This window comes from Carassius auratus, chromosome 23 (assembly GCF_003368295.1).
Source record: "Carassius auratus strain Wakin chromosome 23, ASM336829v1, whole genome shotgun sequence".
Taxonomy (NCBI): domain Eukaryota; kingdom Metazoa; phylum Chordata; class Actinopteri; order Cypriniformes; family Cyprinidae; genus Carassius; species Carassius auratus.
Window position 1 is genome coordinate 1,039,090 of NC_039265.1, and position 9,554 is coordinate 1,048,643.

At 38.1% G+C, this 9,554-nt stretch overlaps 1 protein-coding gene across 1 annotated transcript; it reads left to right on the plus strand.

The window, feature by feature from the left end:
• The first annotated feature begins 2,365 nt into the window (after positions 1-2,365).
• fbxo30b (F-box protein 30b) lies at positions 2,366-8,149 on the plus strand. Its single transcript, XM_026199160.1, has 3 exons — positions 2,366-2,540; positions 3,427-5,814; positions 6,992-8,149. Exons 2-3 carry the CDS (start codon positions 3,475-3,477, stop codon positions 7,193-7,195), a joined length of 2,544 nt encoding a protein of 847 aa, XP_026054945.1. The 5' UTR covers positions 2,366-2,540; positions 3,427-3,474; the 3' UTR covers positions 7,196-8,149.
• Positions 8,150-9,554: the final 1,405 nt, after the last annotated feature.

The window sequence follows — 9,554 nt, forward strand, 5'->3', positions numbered from 1 at the left end:
ATATAGAAACTCTTTGTTTATTTTTGAGCGTGATGCTAACGGTTTAATCAGATTCATTGATCCATCTTAAGCTAAGTGCTACCCCCAGACCCAAAAATTGTCTGAATGGATTCGAAAATGGTAAAACTCATCTCTTTAACTCCAAGGGAGTTGGAAAATGAGCCTATTTTTTTAGAAGTGAAGATTTCCTTTAAGATCTGAAAATCGTCTAGTATGGCCTAAGATAGACAGCAGATAGAAGTTGTTTTTAATCAAATTCTGTTGCCTCTGCAGAAAAGCTGGCCGTCCCTGAGGTGAGGGTTGCTGTGATGGGACAGTCACTACAGATGGAGTGGTTTCAGGGTGTTGGGGGCGGAGTCCTACACTCTGATTGTATCTGAGGACAACGAAGAACATCTGAAGGAGGTTGTGTCCGTGTACAGGACTGAGATTGCTACAGTTACTGACCTTGAACCTGCAACACTATACTGCATCATCGTGTCTGCCAAAAACCACAACATCCAGAGCACCTATTCCCAGCCTGTGCGTATCATTACTGATGCCTCCGAGTAAACGGCCTTCCTGTAGGGTGCACTGTACAGGACTGCAGATACAAAACAAACCAGTGGTGTTCTCTTAACTAGCATCTTCTCTTTCTTATATCCCATGATTACTACTAAAAAGGGAACAAAATCAGCCTATTTGTCATAGCAGAAATCTAACAAATATAGATAAGAATTCTTGACTGATTAACTAATCCTTTTCCAATGAACCCAGTCATAATAAAGCAAAGTACTGAATTTCTATGATTTTATATTTAATATATAATCATTTCTGTTGAATGAATCAGCGTTTGTGTAGCTAGATCAAATAAATGGTTAATTTATCCAGCACTAGTTTTAAACCATACTTTGTATTTTCTGATGTATACGTGGCACTGTTAACTATCTGAAATAGTATTTTTACAAATATGAAAGGTTTAAAGTCTGTGAATGAAAACTTCACAAGCGATACTAGTACTAAGTACTAATAATATGAATCTTCATCTTTTCTTCTAATCACCTAAGTGTAATGCAACATGCTTTTCTTCAAAAAAAAAATAATGTTGCATGATTTTTCTTCAACAATCTGAAATCAAGAATTTTCTCCCAGCCCTAAAGCCATAGAAGTGCATGAGATTGTGATATATACATATATATATATATATATATATATATATATATATATATATATATATATATATATATGAAGATGTTATCATCACCTAACATTACTATCTCAGTGTCCATTTCAAGTAAATTATTTAAAGTGAAGTGTTTCTTAACTATTTGGTCACAACCTCAAAAAATTTAAATAAAAATGTGTTGAACCAGAAGGACAACATAATAGTATTGCAACAACTAAATGGGTCAATTTTGACAGTTACATTGTGGAGCAATGCTTTGCTAAAGGCTGAATTCAGTTAAAGGGAGCCACCTAATGTCTAACTGAGGTATTTTTCTTTTCTTTTTCATTGCCTTTGTCCACTTTGGGACTTAGCTGTGCTATATTTATTTAAACTTAAGGTTATCTGTAAGGTTTATAGCCTACTAATAAATATTTTGAGGTCATGTTCTCCACACAAATGTTTTTTACAGTTGAGCATGGAGTGGACCCTTACATAAAATATCATATACAATATAATCCTGCATCTTAATTAGAAATGAGAAAATCATCCTTTTTATTTCTTTATTAATTAATATTTTATTGAAATATATTTGCTGATATCTATGTTTCTGTACATAGATGATCCTAATACACTTAAATACCTCTGCTATCTTAAAATAGCCAATAGAGAGATATATTATCATCAGAATAATAACACATTATAATTGTTTAGATGTATGAAAGTAGATGCATTAGTCTGGGACCCACAGGTTTTATCCTTTTAACCCCCAAAAGTGTTTTCTGTGAGCAATCCACCATGTTAAATGAACAGGAAATCTAAAACTAAGATTGGATGCTAATCAAACATATTATTTTTTACGATTATCATTGCATTAAAATTAAATTTCTGTTACAGGGGTAGTAAAATCTCAACAATAAATTGTCCATAACAAAAATGTAACATATTCAACATTCCATTAAACATTTAAGGGACTGACAACTTGCTCCCCAATCAACTCCTGCTAAACATCTCATAATATTTATTGCTTTTTTGCATTTATCAACCAGTTTCTGTATATGTATACGAAAATTCAGTTTCAAATCCATTCATATACCTAGAAACCTCACAACTGCTGTTTGCTTCACTTCTTGTCCATATAATTTAATGTTCTCTCGGAGTCCTGTAAAAATAATACCAAAATAACCCCAGCGTCATGACGCTCGAATATGCGCGGTGACGTCATCGGCGCGCGTCCCGGTCGGATAGAGCTTTTTTGGACAGGACAATCGGTGATGATTGTGTATATACAGCAGTGTTTTAAAGTGATCCGTTTCAACGTAAAATCGGATAAGTGAAAGAAACAGGCGAGAGGCATCAGTGAGTAACGCGGGGAGTTAGTTGACAAAGCTTGCGGGTAAGTTAGTGGTTTGTTTATCTAGACTGAAGGTAGAAAGTTTAGCTTGCTAACAGGCTAACCTAAGCAGAAAATAATAAAGTAAATCAAAGTTAAACATCAACAAAATAAAGGGCTAAATACCACTACCATAATCCTGCTAACACTTATTAACTTAATTCTGTACTGTATGAAGTGTCATGAAGTTTTTGTGGCTCTTTAATGTTTTCAGTTCTGTCAAATGTCTGTTTATCAACTTATTGTTTTGTAAACACTAAAACCAATGTGTTTTGGGATAGCTTTAACAGTAAGTTTAATGAAATGCTAAAGGTTCTGGCTGTCTTTTTGGTTTATGGTTCAGTGTGCTGTCACTGTACAAAGACCCGTAGAAGAGTAGCAGAGTTAAGTGGGCCAGTTTTGTTTATGCTGACTAGGAAAGCTGTCGTGGATAAAATCAAGACTGCATTAAAGCTAGAGGAAGTCTGCCAGGAATTCAAGAAGGGCTTTCAGTATTAAAGTAAAGCTTTTTCAGTGTGCACTACATAGTTAAGAAAAATCTATGAGATATGACACCCTCTATGGATTTCCACCTTGTATTTAAACATTTTAAAATGTGTCCTTTTGCTGTCTTTGTGCCTGTTGATGTCTGTTGGCCATTACATTAATGACTTAGTTTGCCAGCTGTGCAAACAAACCACCTACTAATCAGTGTTGATAATATGTAGTTTTGCACATCCCTGGTAAAGTAATGTCTGTTTGCCAAATGAATTTTCATAATATGATAAAAAACTGTTAAGATTTACAATAGTACAAGTTGATGCCTCTAATATTTTTCTGTTAAAATCAATTCACACAGCCTGCATGTTGGAGAATCTTATCTCATTTTTTCTTTCATTTTTTTTTATAGTGGTTGAGACTCCTGCTCTTTCGCGTCTTGCTGCTGTCATCTTAAATAATGGAGGAGCCTCATGTTCATTGCATGTCCTGCATAAGCAGAAGATGCATGGTCAAACCTGAACCCGGCACTTCCTGTGACCTCATCAGCTGCCCTCTTGTGTGTGGTGCTGTCTTCCACAGCTGCAAGGCAGTTGAACACAAGCTGCTGTGCCCACTTGAAAGGGTGCCATGTCTTAACCAAAGCATTGGATGCCCTTTTACACTGGCCCGTGGCCAGATGGCAGAGCACCTTGAGGTGTGTCCTGCAGGTGTGGTGTGCTGCTCTATGGAGTGGAATAGGTGGCCAGTGAACGACGAGGATTATCGTTCGTATGAGAGACTGAGTCAAGAAGCAGATGATGTGGAGCAGCTTGACATGGCGCTTGCCCTCCAGGACCAGCGTACCATGTTAGCGTCACTCAAACTTGTCTCTCTGGCACCAACTAGTAGCCCGGAGAAAAGGACTCAGGCGGCAGGACAAAACAAAAAGCCTGGCCTAGTCTCAGTTGCTCAGGCTCCATGTGTGCAGGTGGAGAGTGTTGACATGGAGCCTACGGCTGGCTGCTCGAAAGAAAAGATTTCCAATGGGATTAACGGTATTAAAGAAGAACATTATGGTGAGCTCTACGAAACCACAGTAGAGACAACCAAAAGCCTGTCTGCAGCTCTCAACGTCCTGATCCACCTTAATTCTTCAGAAACAGATGGTACAGACACTAATGCATCAGTTGGACTTACAGAGCGCAATGGGGAACTGCATGAAAAGGTGAGGAGGAGAGAGGATGCCGGGTTCAGCTGTGATAAAATAGCTAGCGAAGTCAATGGCCTAAAGGAGGAGCTACAGCCTCAACAGCACCAGAAACTCATGGAGCTTGGCAGGAGCTTGGCCTCTGCTCTCGGTGCATTAGGAGATGCTGTCAAAGGCACTGAGACAATTAATGGTTCAATAGTAAATGACAATGGTATGCTCATTCAGTCAGAATCTTTGGAGTCTGCAGATGTTGATATGAAGGATGTTACAGCAGTGGTTAATGGTGAGCTTGGGGCTGTTGGGGGATTTGATGGTGGAGAACCCACTTTAGATGTTCTTGCTCATGAGGCAACAGGTGAGTGTCGACCATTCATGTTGGAAGACATCGATAGACAAGGGTTCTGTAATGGCTCTCATAGTATTGTAGATGACTTAATGGAATCAACCACCGAACACCCTCAAAACCCAGAGTCTCAAGGTTCTTGGGAGTTTATTGGTCCTTTAATTCCCCATAGGCCAGAAATCAGACAAGATCAACATGCTTTCTTGATTCAGGAGGCCTGTGGATCACAAGCTCCATTACTGCAGCAACCCATACATGCTCAAACTCTGACCGTCCAGAGAGACAGTGCTGTACCAACGATGGCATTAGACTTTGAAGACAGGACTTTTGAGAGGAAACTCCAAAACCTTCAGTTCCTGCGCAACTTTATGCCACTTGCTCTTAATGGACGGAAGGGTCCATTTACCGAAGTCTTTCCTCACAGAAATCCACATTGCAAAATGGAGGACAAAGCTGTAGACACATCGGATTTGAATCCGGAGCCAATGGATGACCCAATGGGACTTGGGGAAATTGACTTTACGGCAGCCGCTCTTCTGTTCTGCTTAGAAGAGTCGCCACGAGCTCGGAGGATATCGGACACAGTCTATGGGTTTGGGGGCTCACGTGTTGACTTCGGCACCCAGACGTTTAGTTTCCCCGCTGCCATCTTGGCAACAAGTACGATGGTTGGCGAGGTTGCATCCGCTTCTGCTTGTGATCGAGCCGCTCCACGCCTTTCACAACCAAGTCCGTTTTGCACTCTACGGCTTGATCTTACCTTGGAGCAGCTAGTTCCTCGCCCAAGCTGGGCCCCACGCGAGGGCTCCATGTTTACCTTTGAGTGCGGCCAGCTCTTCCGTCGAGAAGAGTTCCTCTCGCATGTTCGCAATGTTCATGGAGATATCCATTCTGGACTCAATAGCTGGATGGAGCACCGTTGTCCTTTAGCGTATTATGGCTGCACATACTCCCAACGCAGATTCTGCCCATCCTCTCAGAGCTCAAAAGTTGTTCACGACCGCCACCTCAGGTCCTTCGGGGTACAACCCATCTCAGAACCTGTGACTCAACCCAAGTGTGATCACCTTAGTGGATTGCCATTTGAAGTACTTCAACATGTAGCCCGGTTTTTGGATGGCTTTAGCCTATGTCAGCTGTCGATGGTGTCCCGTACAATGAGGGATGTTTGCGCCAGTCTGCTGCAGACTCGTGGCATGGTGGTGGTACAATGGGAAAAGAAGCAATATTTGGATGGAAGACAATCCTGGCAGATAAAAGACAAGGTACAGTATGTCTAAAGAGTAGCAGCATGCTATTGTTAAACCAAGGGTGCATCTCAATCAGCTCCTGAGCTCGTACATCAGTATATTGTGAATAAAACTGTGAATAACAACTACTGGTAAGGGCCCTTGCTCACTACACATGGGGACAGTGATTACTTGATTTCCAGCGACATGACTATGTACAATGTCAACATACATCATTGTGGAATGTCACCGCTGATATTAATCAACAACAGGCAGAACCCCCACTTTTTAATATTAGTTTTATGCTCCTTAAACACATTGTTTGATTACAATGTACTATTATTTTCTATTATGTCATTGAAAAATTTCAGGCAAATTTGAACTATAAATGTTAACTAGATGTGTTTACTACCTGTCTAGCGATATGTGTTTATGCTAAAATATACAAACAAAAGAAAGGTTTGTCTTGTCAAAACTTCTATTGTGTCTCAATATATAGTTATTGCATTGGCTCAGGCATTTTATGTTTCATTCTTCGTATGTGTGACAATTTCTGGTAAAGGGGCATTGTGAGCATTGGTGCTCCCTGTTTTTTAGCTGTCTATTGTGGGATTTTTCAGGGAGTGAAAATCACAGTGCACATGACTACTGAACTAGGGAGCTGATTGAGACACACCCCAAGTGTGCCCAGCACATGTCCTGAAAAGTGAAGCCAAAACATTTTGATCGCCCCTAGTGGCTGGCTGCAGTATAGGTTATAAACCCTGGCCTTCATGTAAACTAATTGGACATTACCAACACAAAATAAAAACATAAAATCTAATTAAACTTCAAAATTATTATTTCCCAAAGATGGTTTCTGTCATTTTAGCTACTTAGTATTACAATGATGTATATTCAAGTGTTTGTTATTCTAATACGATTTTGGCTTCATTTTTCAACAGTGGGAGGAAATAGAGACGCATATCCCATATATATATATATATATATATATATATATATATATATATATATATATATATATATATATATATATATATATATGTATGGATTTTTTTTTTTTTGCTTTTTTATGTGTTAAACAGTTTGTTTATTTCTTTCTGACTGTACTCTTTTCCCAAACGCAGTGGACGAAACCATCTAAACGGATAACACGTGTTACCATAAACTTATGTTAAGCTGTAAATTAAGTAACTGCTTTGTTTTCCTGCAGGTTTGGCGTTTCAGCACAGCTTTTAGCCCAGTTAACCGCTGGGAGTTTGCGGACATCTCTAGCATGGCAGACCATCTGAAACATTGCCCATACAATGAAGTCCTCCGGCAGGTGGAGGCGGTTCCTCTGCCCTGCATGTGCACGACCAGAGAGCTAACACGAGACGGCAGATCGCTTCGATCGGTTCTCAAACCAGTATCATAACACTACGAAAACTTAGTTTGCAAAACAGAACTAAAACACTTCAATATCTAACCTCTTCGATCTACAGTATAATATCACTGTGTAAATAAAAGAAAACTAAATATTTTTTTGTTTTGATGCTAAGATTATTTTTTTAATAATATAACAAAGATTAATTTGGTCTGAAGGTGTGTGATGCTAATGGTTTCTTTGACACAGACCCATGCTTTCTTTATCAAGACCAAGGACTGGTTTAAAAGAGAATAAACAAGGCTTGATTCAGTGGGATTTTATGATCCTTAACCTGACAAATAGCACTTGATTTATTAGTTTTAACACCGCAAGATAATCTCTGTAAAGATGATCAGAAAATGACTTCTGGTTCTTGTCAGTACATAGCCACAATATAGTATATATTTGCATGGTTTGGTTAAGATACTTTTTGAAAAAGGACACCTTCTTTGATTATTTTTGCATGATTCAGTCTTGCTTCATTTTATGGTGACATTGCAGACAGGTGCACTTCCCCCTGTCCCGGGAACAGCTGTCAGGCTTAAGATTTCAAGGGCTTGGATTTATATTGGGCTTCAGAGTAAGAGAGCTGTTCTTCCTTTCACATTATCATAGAAAAGGAGGTTTCCATTTACAGCAGTTTTACAATTGCCACACTCCTAAAGACTTAATCCAGAAATGGCACCAATGGATTTCAGTCAAATGTCTTTGTTTGGACGCTTTCTTTGTACTGAAGCATATGCACTAAAACACCTTGAACTTGTTTAAATTCATTTTCTCCAGTACTATATCATTCAATATCAGCATGCCGACCATATATCAGCATTTAAAGTCAATATTTGCACTTTACTGAATCTTGTGGCTGTCTGCACTCTGATCCTCACTAACCTGAAGTAAGCAGATGCTCTGCTATTGTGTTTCCTATTGAGTGAGCAGGAAAAGCTTAGCTAACAATATATTTGAGTACAAAGAACCTGCTCTATAACTTACGTATGTGATGTGTGACATGTCTTTACCTGTCTGCATTTAAATGTGTGCTGTGGGAATTTGTGGAGGCTAATATTTGAAGGTGTGATCTGCAGCTAATGGGAACACCACAGAACTGTTTCTTTTAACCTTCATGGTTCATGGAAAGCTATGCAGCATTTTCGTGTTAGGAGCTGTTTTAGGCTTCTCAAATTGTGTGTTACCCAAGTTTGTGTGTTCATTTCCATGTAATCAAATTGAAGTGTTTTTTTTTTTTTTTTGTGTGTGTGTTTTTTTTTGGTAATGCAGTCCATATATTGTATTACTCAAGCCATGTTATATGAAGTCTGTTTTTTGGATCTTAGTTTGTTTGTTCATGATATAAGCAGGTGAATTGCCAGTACAGCCGTTGATTGGAGTTGCATGTGGTTTTTGACTTAAATGAATTAAAAATAGCTATATATTTTATTATCTTTATTTTGGCTCGGTGTTATTTTATTAAGTTTTAATTGTATGAATTGCTTTCTTCATCCATACGTTAAACAGGTTTATACTACAGTTAAACTCGGTCAGTACATTCATCAGTACACAACCATATTTCAAAACCATCAAAATTATGAAATTACATATATGTATTTAAGTTCTACTTAAGTATGCAAAACTGCACTCGTGTTCCAGTATCACATTTAATTACATGCAAAGTAAAATACATTTTTATTTGCCTGTAAACCTCACAAACAGGTAGATTTGAATATTCTAGGTCAGAGTTTTGTGTGATAGAGAGTCCATTCAAGGGTTTATAACTAAGTGACAGTATTTTATAATCAATGTGCAATTTAACAGGTAGCCAGTGCAGGCTACGCAGTGATGATAAAACCAGATGATGTGATCAGATTTTCTGGATCTGGTAAGGTCTTAAAAATGCATAGGCCAATTAGCCTGTGCAAGACTTAGTTAAATTTTTAGAGGAACTGTAAAAGCATTGGATTACACTATGAAATTAATAATAGCCTGTTCTTGACATACACTTTGTTGCATTAACAATTATTATTATTAACTTAAAGTATGAATTAATTATTTTTCATTTAAAATGGGTTTAATCATTCTTTATTTGTGTATTCGCCAAACGATACACACATGAGCACAGAAGAGGGCCTCAACGAAATTGTTTAAAAAATATTTTTATTTATGCAACGTTTTTTTATTTATTTTATTTTTTATTTTGTATGTTACTGTCTGAAATCCAGTCTTTTTAATTAAAAATACGAGTGTCATCTCAAATTTCAAATCTAAAAAAATAGCAAAATAATGAGATCTGAACGCAGCTCAATGGAGGATTCATCTTTCTGAGCCATGTGTCGCCCTATGAAGGATGCTTCCTAGTAACAGTTGACGAACAGTG

What these genes read in the sequence shown, in the direction of transcription:
- fbxo30b (XM_026199160.1), top strand. Translation starts at nt 3,475, where the DNA reads ATGGAGGAGCCTCATGTTCATTGCATGTCCTGCATAAGCAGAAGATGC. An exon ending in CCTGGCAGATAAAAGACAAG is followed by an intron (nt 5,815 to 6,991) that starts GTACAGTATGTC and finishes GTTTTCCTGCAG; the next exon opens with GTTTGGCGTTTCAGCACAGC.